Source organism: Pogona vitticeps, chromosome 2, assembly GCF_051106095.1.
Source record: "Pogona vitticeps strain Pit_001003342236 chromosome 2, PviZW2.1, whole genome shotgun sequence".
Taxonomy (NCBI): Eukaryota; Metazoa; Chordata; class Lepidosauria; order Squamata; family Agamidae; genus Pogona; species Pogona vitticeps.
Genome location: NC_135784.1, coordinates 13,105,970 through 13,123,504, shown reverse-complemented (window position 1 = coordinate 13,123,504; position 17,535 = coordinate 13,105,970). Strand labels below are relative to the sequence as shown.

At 47.7% G+C, this 17,535-nt stretch overlaps 1 protein-coding gene across 8 annotated transcripts in view; it reads right to left on the bottom strand.

Annotated features, from left to right (window-relative positions):
• The window catches only part of LOC110070514 (uncharacterized), an 83,814-nt gene that overhangs the window by 37,156 nt on the left and 29,123 nt on the right, over positions 1–17,535 (bottom strand). For 4 of the 8 annotated variants that reach the window (XM_078387448.1, XM_078387451.1, XM_078387452.1 and 1 more), the window contains one exon: positions 15,574–15,849. The exons of 2 other annotated variants lie outside the window; for them this stretch is intronic. In XM_078387448.1, the coding sequence (XP_078243574.1) occupies positions 15,574–15,849 (276 nt within the window). Of the gene's footprint in view, positions 1–989; positions 1,269–5,892; positions 6,051–15,573; positions 15,850–17,535 lie in introns of those variants that run through there. 2 more of the 8 variants (XM_072987163.2, XM_078387450.1) reach the window with 2 other exon arrangements.

Here is a 17,535-nt window from a genome sequence, read left to right as displayed (position 1 = left end):
CATTTGCCAGAATTTCCAGATGACCAGTCCGGCCCTGGTGGTGCCCCGCATAGCGACGATAATCCGTTCCAAAAAAATAGTTGCTATCCGGATTCGTCGCTATGCAGGACTAAAAAACCCATAGGAATGCATTAAAACACGTTTAATGCGTTCATATGGGGGAAAACTCACCACTATGCGGAAATCCTCCATACGGCCACCATTTTCACCGCCCGGTATGTGAGTAAACCACGTGAAAACACTGTGGGCGGCCATTTTGTTTACCCAGCGGCCATTTTGGAACCACCGATCAGCTGTTTTAAAAACATCGCAATGCGAAGATTGGTAAGCGAAACGCTTACCGATCATCGCAAAGTGATTTTTGGCCATTTAAAACATCGCAATGCGAACACTTTTGCAATCGCTAAATCCACATTGCTATGCAGATTCGTTGTTAAACGGGGCGCTCGTTAAGCAAGGTACCACTGTACCAAAGAGACTTCTTTAAGGTTCAGACTAAAACCTGGAGTGGATTCATCACCTCTCATGACATCCAATCACCAGTTTCCACTGTGCAGTCTTGATCCACCCAACAAACTTCAATTCAAATTTGGGGAGTCTGTGTAGCAATTTGTCAGGTAATCAGTCTATTGCCTCAGACAGAATTGCTTGCCCAAACTGCCTGTCCCTAGAATGGATCCATTCCGGAGGCTTTCAGGGTTCATGTCTTTCCTTCCTTATTCAAAAGATAATTTGTGCTTCCATGGGTGTCCACACACATCTGACTTCCCTTCCTAAGTTTACTGAGGCTGGAACTGGACACTCCCCACATCTCCCATGAGGCTAATCTGATGAACAGTTTGTGGGGTGAGGAGAGTTTTGACTGGGCTGGAATCCCCTGTTTCCTTCTTTCCAATCATCACCTCTCCTCACTTTCCTCCCCTGCAAGGGACAAGAACAAATGTGGGGGGTTAGGCAAAATCCTGACGTCTCTCCCGCCCTCCGCTCACCTCCACTTTGGTTGTAGTGTTCCTTCAGGACGGCCAGGTTCCTTCTGAACACCTGCTCGTTGTGCTGTTCTAGCTGGGTGTTCCTCTCCCAATATTCTGGATCCTCTTTCTCTGCCATCTTCTCCATCCAGGGCGCTCGAGGCTGCACTCTCCGGGTGATGCTGTCGTACAGAAAAAAGAGCTGGCCGTCCACGTATCCCACTGCGATGTATTTGGTAAAGCCCTGATTGGGTTCAGATATAGCAGTGGTGAAATGGTGCAGGGAGTGCGAGGAGGAGCCTGGAAAAGGGACGGAGAGAGGGGGAAGAATTAGGAGGGCCTGCAGATGGGGGGGAAATCCTCAACCCCCCCCACTCCTTTAGATACACTTTTCAGACAGTTCCCATGCTAGACTCCACCGTCAAATTCTGTCCGTACACAAACGAGGCCTCTCCGTGGGGTAAGAGTTGGATCCTCACAAGCAAGAAACACAAAACACACCTGGAACAAGGCATGGGGGGAAGGAGGGCAAGGCGCCCCCCCAAAAGGGGGAAAAGTGCAGAAGTAGGAAAAGTGAAGAAGGATGTGTGAGAGTTCAAACTTTGCCTCTTCCGGTTTCAACAAAGACACGGGAGACGGCTGTTTTTGAAAATCAGAACTAGGTTTTATTGTAACATGGGACAACAGGTCCACGTGATCAACTTCTGCGAGGGCATCAAAATGTCTCTTTCAAATGGATTACAGTGGAGTCTGACAGAAAGCTACTTTTTAAAAATGTCAGTAGAAAGCATGCCTCTGAACATGTGCAGAGTACACAATAGGCTTCCTCACAAGGGCCCCTTGTTTACTGGAATCTTTTCTAAGGGCAAATGTTAGGGTAGTGCTATGGGTTGGAATTAGACCTGAAGGAAATATCCAAGAGAAATCTAGGGGGGGGGGGAAACAAAGGATGTTTTGGGGGCCTTGCCAGCCAAGAAGCCACTTGGAGCAGCCATTTTGAAGGAGGAGGGGGTCATTTTGTGTCCCTTTCTTCTGCCTGACAGGCAACAGCCTGCCTGCCCAAAATGGCTTCCATTCTCGTCAGCCAAGAGGGGACTGCCTTTTCCCTCACCATTTTGATCTCCTCAGAGCAGAAGGAGCTCTCTTTTGGGGGAGGTTGGCCAACGCGGAGCCAAAAGTGAAAGCCACGCCAACTTGGCTGAGAAGGATGACATGCGTCATGGACACGGCGTCTTGTTTCCCCCTCCCAGAGGCCCCTCTGAGTGAGGAAGCTGTATCGAGGGAGGTGGTGTGTGTCTCCATCATATTTCCTGCACCAGACACACACCCCTCACATCCTCCTCTCTATCCCGCCACCTTCACAGCTGCATCTGGTGGAGTCATGTGGGAGAGCACCTTCCCTGTGGTGGTTCCTTTAGACTCTGGAACTCCCTGTCACTAGAGGCCAGCCTGGCTCCGTCTTTGCCATCCTTCTGCAGGACGATCAAAATATTTCCTCTTCAGGCAGGACTTCTTTGAGTGAATGGCAGCCTGCGTGGGGATTTAGATGGATTGTTGTACCTTACGTCCTGGAATGGGTCTTGGTGTTACTTTTGTTAGTACTGTATGTTTTTTGGTTTCATCTTTTTAGTATTTGTAAACTTACTGTTTTTAGCTTTAAATACTGTTTTCTGATTTTGTCAGCAGTCTTGGGTTCTTTTTAAGGGGAAAGGTGTGGGGGGGAAATAAATAAATATACACCTACATTTTTTGGCCAGTTGAATGCTTGATTTCTGCTTCAGGCAAACCTTGTACAGCATTTCAAGGACTAATCAAGCCATGGATTCAGCCTTCTGACCCAAATTCTGCATCTCTGGCAAGAACCAACTTGATTTTTACAACATTCCAGTTTGACAAGAGCCTTATGAAGCAGGCTCAGTTGAGACAAGCGAAATGTGAGTTGCATTGAGGTGGCCAAAGCCTCTCACTGCCCCCTAATAAATGCTATGATTGGGGGGGGATTTGAATCCAGATCTTTTGCATCTATGCATTATCCTCTGGAGTTTGCTAGAGCCACAAATTCAGCACTTAATTTCTATTTCCCAGCTGGGCTTTCTTCCCCAAATGGTCTGTGCCCCATGGTCATGATTTCTTCTTTTGCCATGGAAATAAATCTCAATATTAGTCTGAAAAGTCCTTCCACGGGGCCCACAATGGAGTCTGGACCATTCCCCCCGCTTCTGGACTCTTCTAAAAAAGCTCATTAAAAGAAATCGTAAATATCAAAAAATCTGTGTATTCACTTCACAGATTTTTTTTCAGCTGAATTCAACTCTCAACATTTCAGTGGAAGGTCATAGCAGCAGGAGTTTATACAGAAAGGAGAAACAAGGTAGAAAATTGCCAGTCAATAAGGGAGGAAGTCCTTCATATTCCTATTCTCTGGGCCTGTCCAGAGTGCCTGTTTTGGATGTCAAGTGGATCGGGCTACCAAGAGACAAATGAGGTGGAGTGGGGGAAAGAGAGATGTACCATCTGATGTGCCCTCCTTCCGAACAGCAAACAACTGCTTGAAGCACAACCACCTGCCAATTAAGCATTTACCCCCATCACTGTGGAGAGTCAAAGGGAGTGAAAAAAAATTATGTTGCTCCTCTTCCTCTGTGGGCACTCTTCTGTCCCCCCCCCCGCTTCCCTTCCCTAGGTAAACATAAAGGTTCCCCTTGACATTTTCAGTCCAGTCGTGTCCGACTTTAGGGGGTGGTGCTCATCTCGTTTTCAAGCCGTAGAGCCAGCGCTTGTCCAAAGACAGTTTCCATTGTCACATGGCCCGTGTGACTGGAACGCTGTTTTACCTTCCCAATGACGTGGTACCTATTTATCTACTCGCATTTACATGCTTTCGAACTGCTAGGTTGGCGAGGAGCTGGGACAAAGCGACGGGAGCTCACTCCGTCGTGTGGGTTCGATCTTACGACTGCTGGTCTTCTGACCCTGCAGCACAGGCTTCTGCGGTTTAGCCCACAGGGCCACCACGTCCCCTGGCCCTTCCCAAAATGTTTGTGGATTTCTAGTGGTCTCACTGTTTTCCTTTTCCCGGATCTCTTGCTTCTCCCTGCTGGAGAGCTGGAATACGGTATCAGCTGCTTTCCAAGAAATCAGGCAAGAGCAGAGGATGGTTTGAGGAAATCAGGCCGGGTGGAGCTGCAGAAAGAGTTTCACAAACACCACATACACTTGGAAATGCAAGCGTAAATTAGTATCGCTTCTTCCTTTTTTTAAAATTATGAATGTGTGTACCTACTGCTTACAGTCCAAAAACATGGGAGCAGGGGGTGAGATTCATCAGATCTCTTCGTCGGACTCTACACGTATGCCCAGAGATTGGGGCCAGATCCAAGTACGAGGTGCTTTTAGTCTTAAATTGTCTTGATATTTTGGGCCTTCCCCTCCCCTTCTACATAAATCGACTAGCCTCCAAAAGCAGAGCCCAGAATGTGCTGCTTCATCCGGGGAGAGGAAACCCTGAAGAGAAACCACGTGCCAGGCCCTGCCCTCCATGGGGCTTCCTTCCTCCCATTCAAAACCACCTTCGGAGCAAAATTTACATTGGCTGCATGTGCGGTTAAGTGCAAAGTCACTTTCCTTGATCAAGACCCAGAGAACTGCACCAGAAAAGATCCTTGCGTGCAAAGGGGGTTGGGGAGGCAGGGGGGGAGAGCCAGGGTAGTTCTTCCGACTTGACTTTTCCTTTCCAAAAACCCCTTGGACCTTGAATGAGCCCTGCTGATAAAGAAGATCAAAGCAACAGAGTCAACCATAGACGAGAATACTATCTCGAAAGCCTCCTTCAGAGACAAGTGATGGACCCTTCATCATGCTGGAGAAGGAAGGGGGTCTCGCAATAAGTGTCTCCCCCCTCCCAAGGTGAAGCACACCAGAAGCACAGAATTAGGAGTCAAAGTCCAGCACAACCTTTCACCGTCCTGTTTACGTTTAAAAGGTCCGTAATTTGAAGACTTCTTTTAAAAACGGGATTCCACTGACTGCCCCTTCCTCCAAGCCAGATGGGTCTCCAAAAGTTCAGAAAACCTCCCAAGAAGTACCCAGCTGTATTCCCCCCCCTCCGCCGCTGCCCAAAAGGCAACACAGAAGGCCATTGTGACGGGAGAGGGGGGATACATTAGAGAAAAGGAGCCTAAAATGAACTGCAACAGAAGGTGGAAAAGTCGACACAACATCTGGAATGGAAAGGGGTTGTGGACAGACAGACTGGCTGACAGACACACACACACCAACATGCTCATCTGATGCCCTCATCACAGTTGAGTTAGGGTGGCGGCTGATTAGGCATAATTAAGGTGAGCCTTTAGGAAACCAGTTGATAGGCTCTGTGATTCCTAAAAAAGAAGATTCAAATCTTTTCAGCACTAGGATATGTTACTTTTAAGACTACAACTCCCAGAATCCACAGCCTGCACAATTCGGGTTTGGGAACTGCAGTCCAAAAAAAACACACGTGTTCAGCTCTATTTTAGGCCAAGCAGCGCCCGTCATAGTTACAGCTCCGAAAAGGATAAACGGAGTGGGACTCTGCCCCTGGTGGCTCCCCAAACGTACAAGCCGGGAAAAAGGGATTTACAAAGAGATCCGGATTAGGGTGGGTGGGGGGGGAAGAGACGGTCTTGAACTCCTTCCAAATCCCTTGGACCGTCAGGGGACCGACCGAGGCACGTGTGAACCAAAATAGGCGCGAATTCTCTCCCTCCCTAACACGAGGGGCTCTTAAATTCCCTCTCCCGGGAGGCTCGGAAGGCGCTCAACATATTTTGCTGCCCGAGGCGGGGGAGCAAAGACCCCCAGCAATGTCGCCCGCCACCAAAGCCATTCGGTCTCGGGGAGAGAAAAAAAGCCCCCCCCCAAAAAAAAGGATCAAGAAACTCACCAAGCGCCGGGGATCCTTTAGTACCGGAGGGGAGGGCCCGGCCTGGCTCCCCAAGAAGCAGGAGGGCGACCCCGGCCAGCCAAAAGCGAAGCGCCATCCTCTCGCTCCCAAGTCGCTACACTTTTGCGTCCGCAGCTTCTTGGCAAAATGTTTGAACCAGAAATCACAGGAATACCCCCACCTCCTGAAGGAGTGCGGATTGGCTGCAAAGAAAATATTTGACCAATAGATAAGACGGACTCCGATGTCGTCATCGGCTGCCGGGTAGAGGACGCACCCCGCAGGCCAGACAGCGCTCGAAAGCGACCAGGTGCGTGAACTTCTTTTTTTTTCTTTTCCGGGAATCCCCTTTGAAGTGACGCGCCTGCCATGGAGGGGGAGGGGCAGGAGACTAGAGGGGGAGGGGGTTGATTAGGGTATCCGGAGGCTCGGTCCTGCTAGCAGAAGAGGGTTATGCGGGCAGCCCTTTTGTCCAGCGCCTATCCTACGCAGGTCGGCCCCTGTCAAATTTTCCTGGGTTTGTAATTATGGCTAAGGAGGGATTTGAACTCAGGCCCCCTGAATCCTAGTTCATCAGATTTCCCACCATAGTAGACTGGGTCCCTACCCAGATTTAGTTTAGGTCTGAGTTCTTTGTCCAAAGATAAAAATAAGTATCACATTCACAACTTATGAAATCTCCTGGGGGAGGGATACTAAGGGGCTAAATTTAATTTAATGTTGCCCCCAAATTACACATTTTAGATTTTCTTCTTTCTGTCAAAGAAGGAGGTCAGAAAAGTATCCAGTCAGGAAATTTCATCTGTTCCGTGAATTGTATTCCCTCTCTCCTCCAGCCAGGCCGAGGGCCAAATCATTCAGGGGTCCACATTTGCATTAAATGGCATTTTTATTGGGGTAAGGAAAAGACTTTAAAATATTTTTTCAGAAGATAATTATAACCCGATATATTAATATTAATGCAATAATACAGACATGGGGCAGCTGTGAATTAACCTCCACCAGATAAAATCTGAGGAGGAATAAAATGTCAAACACACTTTGATTTACTTCTTTTGGGGAGGGAAACCCCACCCACCCACTATTCATGCCTTCTCCACCCCAAGAAGGCATCTCCCCACCCAGGTCCCTTCTCTCTTCACTGCACCACCATCGCCACACCTGTAAGAGCCGGAGACTCTGGCAGAGTGAAAGGTGCCGCGGCAGCAAAAACTTTTTGAAGTCTTGCTGTCATCTTGGGCGTCAGGATTTTGGGCGAGCCCTATGGGCTTGCCTCATTCAGGGATCCTTGAACTGGACTAAGGCCCAAGTTGAAGACAGATGAGGAGGAGCAGAGAGAAATGAGCGAGAGCAGCTCTTTCAGAGGGGGCGAGAGTGATGCCCGTGCATAAAAGGAAAATCTGCCCAAACGGGTAAAGGAAAAACTCTAGGTTGCCTGCAATTCCCATCCAGATGAAGTTTATATATCTGTAGGCCAAGAGGATGAAAATAAAGCAGCGTTGTGTATGTCGTATTTCATAAAATAAATGTAAAAGAATTGCAACTAAAAATAACTTCTGCAACCAGCCAGAAAATAATTCATGACTCCCCCAGATTGGTAACTCACGGCTCCCTAGATATTCTTGGAGTACATCTCCCAGAAATCCTGGCCAGCACGGCTTGTGGTGAAGGCTTCTGGGGGTTTCAGTCCAAGAACTTCTGGGGACCCAGTTCTAGAGAAAAACTGAGAAGAGGGTGCTTTATGGATTGATCGATTGATTGATTGATTGATTGATTGATTGATTGATTGATTGATTGATTTAACTTATATGCCGCCCACTCAACCCAAAGGTCTCTGGGCGTTTCAGGGAAGGTAAAAAGAGAAGCGACAGAACCCAGGCGTCAGGTTATGAAATGTGAAGAAATCCAGAGGCAGTTTTCCGGATCTGGACAAGTCTGGACGTCTGTTTCGTTGCTGACTTTGCTGAAGGTCTTCGTAGCCCTGCTTAAAGACATACATATTTATGGCCTCAGAAAGATCAGGGGGCCTTTCATGCCTTCCTGGCTTGTTGGGAAAGGCTGCAGCTTCTGCCTGTCTTGGTGCTCAGCTTGTGTTTCAGACTGTCGATGTGCCTGATGGTGGGATCCGGGCCAAAAAGACAAACATTTCCGACCTTTGCCCAGGGATTTCCTCACCGAGTGAGCTTCAGGCTCAGGTTTTTCAGGCTCAGGGCCTTGTTAATACGCACCAGGATTTCCAGATGTACCAAAGTGGCTCACAACATTAAAATTCACACAATTTAAAAGTTAAATTTAAAAGTTAAATATCAAAAAATAAATTAAACAAAATTTGATTTAAAATACAATTAAAATAGTAAAACATGAAAATATAAAAAAAACATTCTGCTAAAATACGGTTCAAGGACTCAGTTGTAATTGTTAAAAGCCTGTCTGAAGAGATGGGTCTTTAGCTTTTTTTGGAAGGATAACAGGGAAAGGGCAATCCTCATCTCCCGAGGGAGGGCGTTCCATAGCCTGGGAGCTGCCACCGAGAAGGCCCTCTCCCCTGTCATCATCAGCTGTGCTTGTCCTGGCAATGGGACCGAGAGGAGGGTCTCCTCTGCTGAAGGATGTTAAACCACATGAGGGACAAGACACGACCTTGAGGGATGGCTCGGGCCATTGGCCGAGGTGTTCAATAACAGTCCCCGAGCAAACAAACAAATATCCATTCTTTCATAAAAGAAGCTGGTTGTATTTCAAAGTTTGAAGGATGCCAGTGCCTCTGATCCGGCTCAGTAACATCTTTTTAAAAAACTGATAAACCAGTTTTAAAATGTAATTTTAGAGACCTGCCATAAACATGGCAGAGAACATCCCAGGTTGACTTCCTAACTTGATGAGAAAATCCTTTCTTTTTTCCGGGGGCAAATATTTGGGGAGTGCCCTGTGTTGTGATTAGCACTGAGTGAGGCTCATCCGGAGTGAGTTTCTCGGGTTCATCCCTGAGCAATCTGGCTGAGAAATATTGAGTTTTCTTTGAAGGATGTGACCTTCCCAGCCACTCAGCCTCTCAGTGCTGCTGTTTCTGAGCAGGAGGGAGCCATTTTGTGTCCTCTCTCGCCTGACAGGACCTGCCTGCCCAAAATGGTTTCCATTCTAAGCACCCAAGAATGAACTGCCTTCCCCTCTCACATTTTTTCTCTCCCCAGAGCTGACTGCGCTCTGCTTTAGGCACGGCCAACCAACCAAGTTGAAACTGAAAGCCACAGGCAGCTTTGCAGAGAAAGATGCTGGGTGTCAGTCGTGTGGCGTCTGATCTCCCCGCAGAGCCCAGGCTCTGAGTGAGGAAGGTGCCTCAAGGGAGGGGGTGGGCATCTCCGCCATACAGTATTTCCTGCTCCAGAAGCGGCTCTGGTTAGGTGCACTTCCCTCATGGCCACCCTTCTAGCCTTGGGGGAAATTTCTTTTTGACACTTTGAAATGCAACAGCAGAAAGGGAGAAGGGGGGCCTCCCCATTCCTGCCATTGGGGGGGGGGGCTGAGGACAGGGTAAGGACACCCCAGACACTGCCATGTGTGGCCTCATGGACATTTCCCCCGCTTCCTAGTGAAAAAAAACCAAAATGACAAAAATAATCATTTTCATATACTTTTTTAATTAGAGAAAAAAACAATATGTGCTTGTAATTTACTTTTAATAATGAAGAAGAGTTTGCTAAATTTGGTTGTCAGACATGTTGCTGAATTTCAAGGTAGTCATAGAAATTCCAGTTGCACAGGTAGGCAAACAGGATGAGGGCAAGAGAAAGAAAGAGCTTTTTCTTTAGGCTAAATCCCTTCTAGCCATGAATTTCCCAGGGGTCGCTAATATTAATTCTATTTTTCTATGATTCTCCCTGCCCAAGGATAAACGACCTCAGGTGGCTTCCAGGAAATCATACATGGATGGCTGGACGGCTCTTCTCCAGCGGTCTTTTCTGCTGCAGGCTTTCCTCACTGCCCAGCGTTCACATCCACACACAGGAACTGAGAATGCAAGCGTCCGGAGGATTTTGTTCTTGATCTCCAGTAACATGTCCTCACACTTGCGGCTCTTTTCTATTTCGTTCACAGATGCCCTTCTGAGTCTCTGGCTTCTTTTGATTTCTGGGTTGCAGTGTGCAACATTTATTTATTGTTTATTGTTTATTTATAAGTCACCTTTCTCCCTAAGGCAGTTCACAGCAATTAAAAATCACACCATAACAACAATTTGAAAATTCTGTAGAAAACATTGGTCAAGATTTAAGAAGCATTTTGAAGACATTTTTAAAAACTTTTAAAATATCTAATGATGACTGTTCTGAGATATATTAAATATCTGAATAGTAATTATCGAAAGGAATTAAATAAAATCTGTTCAAAGCAATTTTTTAAACACATTTCAAAAGACAGAAGGGTAATATCCTCCTTAAAACCTTTTCCTCAGCAGCAGTTCACATATTACTAGCCCATCTGAACAGTACAGTATTAGCATCTCAGTGGGGATTGGAACCCACGTTCCACCCCATCAACGAGAAAATCTTTTTAATTTTGTGTTCTCCCATTCCATATTAAACAGCAGAAAGTATTACAGTCCCTTTAAAACAAGGCAAGGAGACCCTTTTCCCTTTCTTTTTCTTCTCAAAGTTTCTGTGTCCAAATTCAGAAAGAATTTTTTTAATGTTCCATCAAGTGATTTCTAACTTATCATAACCTTTTTTTGAGTTGTTCATGTAGAAGTAGTTTCCCTTTCCGTTCCTCTGGGGGGGGGGGCGCCCTGGGACTGTGCAGCTTGCCCGAGGCCACACAGGCTGCCCCCCCCCCTTGCAGGAGGCACAGTGGAGAATCGAACCCCCAGCCTCCAAAGTTGGACAGCTAACTTGCTGAGCTATCCAGCCAGGCAGTCAAATGCACTGAAGTCCATTTAAGGGACCCTTTTCCCTTTCTTCTCGGTTGGTTTCCTCCCTGCCGAACAGGCCTCTCCCACATTGGACGGTGCATAAAATGTTTCCAGCCGGGGAAAGAGGTGCTCGTGAGAGTGAGGAAGTGTCTTGGGAAGAACTGCTTCTGAACCCGACTGAAATAAGGTACCCGCGATGGAGGACTCAGTTAACACTGCTTTACAAGGGTCCTCCCTGTTGCTGGTGCCCTGCAGAGAGAGAAAGAGAAAGTGAGAATATCAGAACTGGAAGGGGGTCCCCAGAGAATATTCTGTGTAGCAAGAGGGGTCTTCTAAAACCTCCACCTCAGGTGCTTTTCTGGTCTCTGCTCTACATAAACATTGCCAAGGAAGGAAGACCCCGAAATTTCCCAGATTTGTCCAGGTGTTAAACTTTGCATCTATGGGTCTTCCGTGTAACCCCATCCCTCCTGGGGCTTGCCCAAGGCACCACAGTTTGGCTGTTTCCGAAATAAGGCGCAGTGGGGGATTTGAACTCCCTACCTCTTATTCTGCAGATAGATACCTAAACCACCCGGCAATTAAAATTCACATGGCACTAGAAGCCTATTTTCCAAAAATACATTTACTGTATGTGTAGATGAAAACTTAAGCAAGAGAAGAATGACCAGATTAGATGGCACTCAGCTGCCTTCCAGTCCAGGAGAATTGAGCTTTGGAGAGCTAGATTTCATTTTGGTTCATCCTCAGAGATTTATTTAAGCCCCAGAAATGGCTTCTGAAATATGAAGAGAACGGTAGGATGATGTGTTCAGGGTTGAAATTACACTCGGGATTCCCTATCCACTGCTTGATCTTTACAGACAGAGATCTTTATGAGCCTCCCTGACAGAACAACAGATGCCGCCCAAGAAATGCGTTCCTGGCATACTCACTGCGAAAGAAGACAATCCCAGCAGCCATCAGGAGGAGAGCAAACACAACGATTCCCACAATGTCTCCCACATGACCTAAAACAAAAAGAGGCAAAGACGTGGCTGTTCAGGGAAAGTGGCACCAGGAGGTCCTGAGGGCTTCAGAGGGAGGTGGTGCTCGACTGACCCAGCAACCTCTCAGATGTGAAAAAGGAGCTTCATCGATGTGCCAAATCCCTCTCTGCCCTCGGCCTGATCCAATCAATGCAAGGCCTTCCCTCCAAGGCATATTGTTTGAACCAAGAGTTCATCAAAGCATCAGAGCCCTGACTAAAAGCCACAGAGAGCATATCTCTGTTTTTTTTCCTGGTCCATAACATGCAAGAGCCCTGCAGAGAGTTTTTGCCCAGGATGGTGCTCCTTTTTTCATGACCGTCCCATGCGATAGCTCCTCTCTCACCCCATGACCGTTTCTCCACAGGCGCTTCCCAGGCCAAGACCAGAGGCTCAGTCAGGCCAGTGTGATCGATGTGGCATCGGTAGAGGTCTCTGTCTTCAGGGTTGATCTCGATGCTGAGCCAGGCGTGGTAGGTCCCATCGGAGTTGGGAGCGACGCTCCTCCTGAAGGTGTCCTGCTCCATGATCTCCCTGCCCTTCCTCCAGGTGGCTTCGATCTCGTTGGGGTAGAAGCCATGGGCCTGGCAGACCAGCATCTCCCTCCCTTCGGAGAGGAACACGCGGGTCACCTTCCCTACTGGGGGCTCTGCAAAAATGGCAATATGAGCATCAGTGGAGGCACCCAAACCTCTCTTAACGGTGCAACTAGACAGCGAATTTATTCACTGGACTGGGCTAAACATGGTCTCAGATGAAGAACAATCCTTGCATCCACACACAAGGATCAGGTGGTTTGGGGAGAAGAAGACAAAACCACACTTCAATGCAACCCAATTAAGCCCTTCCTCTCTCCGTCCTCGACTGTAGGGAGCAAGAAAAAAAAATGGGTTCCTTTTATTGGTAAATGACGTATCATTTCATTGTCTTGTCACTGAATTTAAAGAGCACTAGATTGTAAAAGAAAAGGGGGGAAATGATTGTCCACCACCTCTTCTTCTGCCTCATCTTTTACAGAGAAAGGGAAAAACCTGGATTGCTTTTTATACAAATCAAGGGGCATAACACTCCATTGGTTTGCAGCCCCAGTGATGTAGCACTGAATTACTGGAGAAACATCTACTGAGGTTCAACACTGGCAATCGCACATGCCGGAATCCAAATGAAAATGGAGTAAACCTACTTTTATTAAATAAAAAGCAGCCCCTGCAAGGGCCCCAAAAAGGGGTGGATAGACATAGATAAGGGAGCAGCTGGTTCATTGTTGCCTGTACAGTGGTACCTCGACGTACGAACTTAATTGGTTCCGGAACTCCGTTTGTAACTCAAAATGGTCAGAAGTCGTGACGTTCTTAAGTCAAGGCACCACTGCACTTTGTGTGGTTGCCAGAAGGTAAGGTGAACCAGCCTGTTCCCAAAGCTTGTCCAAAATGTGAGATAAAGTGCAGTCTAACCACATCTGAAGTTTCCGGCAGGGAGGGACGGTGTCTCTGGGAAGGAATCTTCTGGTGATCACCCATCCCCACCCAACCACCCCATTCTGAGACTGCATTCATCTGAGATGTAGATTCTCTGGGTCCCTTTGGGAATGCTCACATTGGGTGTCAAGGGAGGACGTCCCTGTTTGCAACCAAAGAGCCTCGCAGCTTCTGGGGGAGGAACCCCCGGCCCCTTGGATGAACTAATTCTAATCCCATGGACAGTCAGATTTGAGAAGGGGCTCTAAAAGGCTCCTGCCTCAAAAGGAAAAGGCTGCAGCTGTAGCGTTCAGCCCTGCCCTCACCTGTCCGTCACAGCTGAGCAGTGGAAAAGGAGCCAATGTCTGAATGGAAGGTGGTGCTAAAGGGGGAGGAGCTTGTATATAAAGGGGGGGTGTATGGAGTATGTGGGAGAATTGAGAGTTCTGGCAGTGAGTGAGAGTGAGATTCAGTGAGCCAGTGAGAGTTGGGTTCTGTGTATTAGTGAGTTCAGTGAGTGAGAGAAATTGATTAGCTACCTGTGATTTACCTATTACTTATTATTAATCAAATAAACAAGTTTAATTTTCAAAGAAACAACTGTCTCAGTGAATATTTGGTATTGAAAGAGCAATACTTGGTGGCAGCAACTTGGGAAGAAGAGTGAGCAGGGAATAAATGTCAGCCGGACTCCTTTTGGGCAAATCATAAGCCGAAGGGCTGTTTGGGTCAAAGGTGGGAGCAAGCAGGAGAGACAGGTGTGATGAGATGGGTTATATGGTTGAGATCTTGTACTGAAGATGGGTTATGTAGTAGGGAACAATGCAAGAGGGATTCCATATTGGTTCTCTGCATAGATGATTTCTGCAATGCTAACAAAGTACAGTGGTGCCTTGCTTAACGAGCACACCGTATAACGATGAATTCGCATAGCGATCCCTTTTTTGGGATCGCTAATGTGAAGGCATCCTAACCACCGCAATGGGCAAAACTCGCATTGCAAAGATCGGTAAGCGTTTCGCTTACCGATCTTTGCATTGCGACGCCCGCGGATCAGCTGTTCGGCGGTTCCAAAATGGCCGCCGGAAGCCCAAAATGGTACTTACCGAGGGTGCGAAAATGGCTGCCAATGGGCTTTTACGTTCCGTTTAGCGATGTTTTCACATAGCGAGGGTTAATCCGGAACGGATTAAACTCGCTATGCGGGGCACCACTGTATCTGTTAGTAGGAAGATGGGAGAATGCTCTTCTGTAGGCCAGAGAAGAACATTCCACGATAAGATAGATGGACTTTGTTGTGACTCATTGGAGACCACTAAAGCCAAATAACATCTGTTACCCATGGGAAAGTAATGGAGCAGGAAGACAGGAGGTAAAGAAGGACTGTTTACCCAACGAAGTACCGTGATTGGATAACACCGTGAGAAGAGGAAGATAAGTGATATGCCAGCTAAGCTTGAAAAAGGAACTTTTACCTATGGACAAAAATCAGTTCACTATGGATTATTAGGATTAGTACCATATGGCTTAGTTATAAAGAGATGTGATTATTAGCAGTAGTAAAATTAATAGAATAGGATATTTCTTGTACAGGATTTTTCTTTTTACAGAATAATGATGGACTTTGGACTTTTATACTTATTTGGACGATTTTCTTCATTTTGCTTTTCCTTATGGATTACCTTTCTGGATTAGAGGGGAGGCCTCTTTCTTTTTGCCTTCTTGACCAGTTTTTACTTGTCTTCTTGGAGTTTTGGATCTTTTACTATTTTTAATACTTGTATATTTTTCATGGATTCTTTATTTCATTACAATTTTGTAACTAACTTGGAAAATGCTCTTTGGCTGGCTTATGCATAAAATGACTTTTTCTTTATGGAATTTTCTTTTTTCTTTAATAAAAAATGATTATAAAAATCAGTTGGTCTCTTGAACAGTAAACTTGTCCTAGGTCACCTGATGGTATTGCCTCGGCCTATTTTACTTAATGAGTCCTGCCCTGTGGTGCACAGTAAGTCTAAGGACTACAAAACCCACATGATTATCTACCTGAAATATCCTAAGGTACAGTAGTGTTCTTACTAGGGCAGAGTTGTAAGAGGGTGTTTAACGCATACCTTGCTGAGACCCCAGGACTCTCTCAGCACCTCAAGGGTGTGTAAACTCCTAATTACTCTCTGTCCGCTGACTAGTTATCCTCTAGGGGGACCTGGGTCATTACAACGGGGAGGCAGAGAAGATGGCCCCGGTTCCCCAGAAGGAGACCTCCTTGTTCCTCCATCCCATTCCTCACCTCTCCTCAGCAACCTCTCCTTCCCGTACTCCAGGTATTTCTGCAGCCACTCGATGCAAATCTCCTCCAGGTACTCCTTTTGTCTCTGGGCAATGGCCAGTTCCTTCTCCCACTTGTGTTTGGTGATCTGGGCCTTGGGAACGGCCGCCGTCCAGGTGAGGGTCTCCTTGTCGAGGGCGATGTAGTCCCTCCCGTCGTAGCCATACTGCATGTGCCCTCTTTTGCTCCTGTCCGCCCTCAGCTCACAGCTGTACATCCACTGCAGGGAGTGAAACCCTGAAAGGGACCCACATGGGGGGGGGTGAGAGGAAGACGGAGGAGAAGGGCAGTCCCTGCCACCACCACCCTCGGCCCCACTTGCCAAGCCTCACAGCAGAGCTCAGAGAAAAAGGAGGATTTTCCCTCAGGAGAGGCAAAAGCCACCGGGAGATTCTCCACTATGGGGAGCCCCTCAGGAGAAGAAAAGGAGCCATTTGAGGGTCTCCTTCTTTCCCTCCCGGGAGCAGAGCCTGCCTTTCGAGGGAATGAAACCCCAAGAGACACCCCACAACAGGGCAGAAGGGGTGCTCCCACATAGGGGGGCAGATCTCCCTGCCCTGCCACCTCTGGGCCCCACATAAAGAGGCCCAGGAGGGAATCCTTATCCCAGTTGTGGGGCAGAAGGTGAGAAAGAGCAAAAGACTAGTCCTTCGGGTGCAGGACCTCCCCACCCCACGGCCCCCATTGAGGCATCTTCACACAAACACACAAACACACCCCCACCGGCCTCTTCTCTGCTGGACCTTCTTCCCCACTTCCACTCGCACCCCCCTGGAAAAATGGAGCCGACTCTCCCTCCAGTGCTTATGGGTCAGAAAGGCTGCCACAGGCAGCCCCTCTGCAGCCGCCCCCAAAGGGCCTTCGGGGGTGTGTGCCTCCATCCCCATTTGCACTCTTGAGGGGGTCTGATCTTCTCATCCCCATCTTGGCGGCATTTTCCAGCAACCCCGAAAGAGGAAAAGCAGGGCCCTGTCTTCTGCCCCCCTCCCTCCGGAAAATGACATTCTGTGGGGTGCTGGAGGTTTGGGAGAACCCTTAGACTAGACAGTTGGGGGGGGCTCTTTGCCCTCTTCTTTCTCAGGCCAAAGAGGATTCCCCCCTTGCTCTCCCCTCCCCACCCGCTTCCAGGTAGAAGAGGGGCAGCCGTCTTGCAAGAGCCTTGATCCCCCTTTTTCCTCCACCAACTCAGTACCACCTACTTCGAGGAAGGAAACCCTCCCCTCTCTCTCCTCCTCTCCCTCCCTCCCTCCCTCCGATGCTTGTGTCTGTGATCCTGTCCCATATCCTTTACCTCTTCCGACATGTTTTTTTTCTCAAAGAAGAATTCTGTACAGCAAAGTCATCTAATAAAGCGGGTTTATTGTTAATAAATCATCTGCCTCATTTATGTTCATACCTTACGACTCTGGTTTCAGCAATAAGTCTTAACTTTTGAAAAATGTGATAAATCCCCTTTGAACGATAAGGGTGAAGAACTCGCAACGTTTGGTTCCACTTAGGTATGGCGCCCTGTTCTAATGATTTTACAAGAGCCGACAGCTCTCTCTAGCGGGTCTGGGGCACAATGCCCATCCTGGTCCATCAGCTGACACGGCCCAGAGCCTAGCTGGGTGCCCCCTTCCCCCTCCGAGTGTTTGAGCAAATCTGCTCCGTTCCTCATGCCAGTCCAGGAGAGATCCTCCCCCTTCCAAGCACTCAAAAGGGATGGAAGGGATGAGGGGAAAACACACGCTTGCCCACGTGAACATCTCTGAAAGGTGCAAAGGCTGGCCAGGTGTCTCTGGGTGCTAAGATGTGAGAGAGTTTGGTCTATATTTTCCCCACCTTTTAAAAAAAAATTAGGCAACCCCATTCATGCAAACAGGAATCAGTAGAATGTGGGAATGCTGGCGTTGCAAGATGGCAAACCTACTCTGGGTTTTA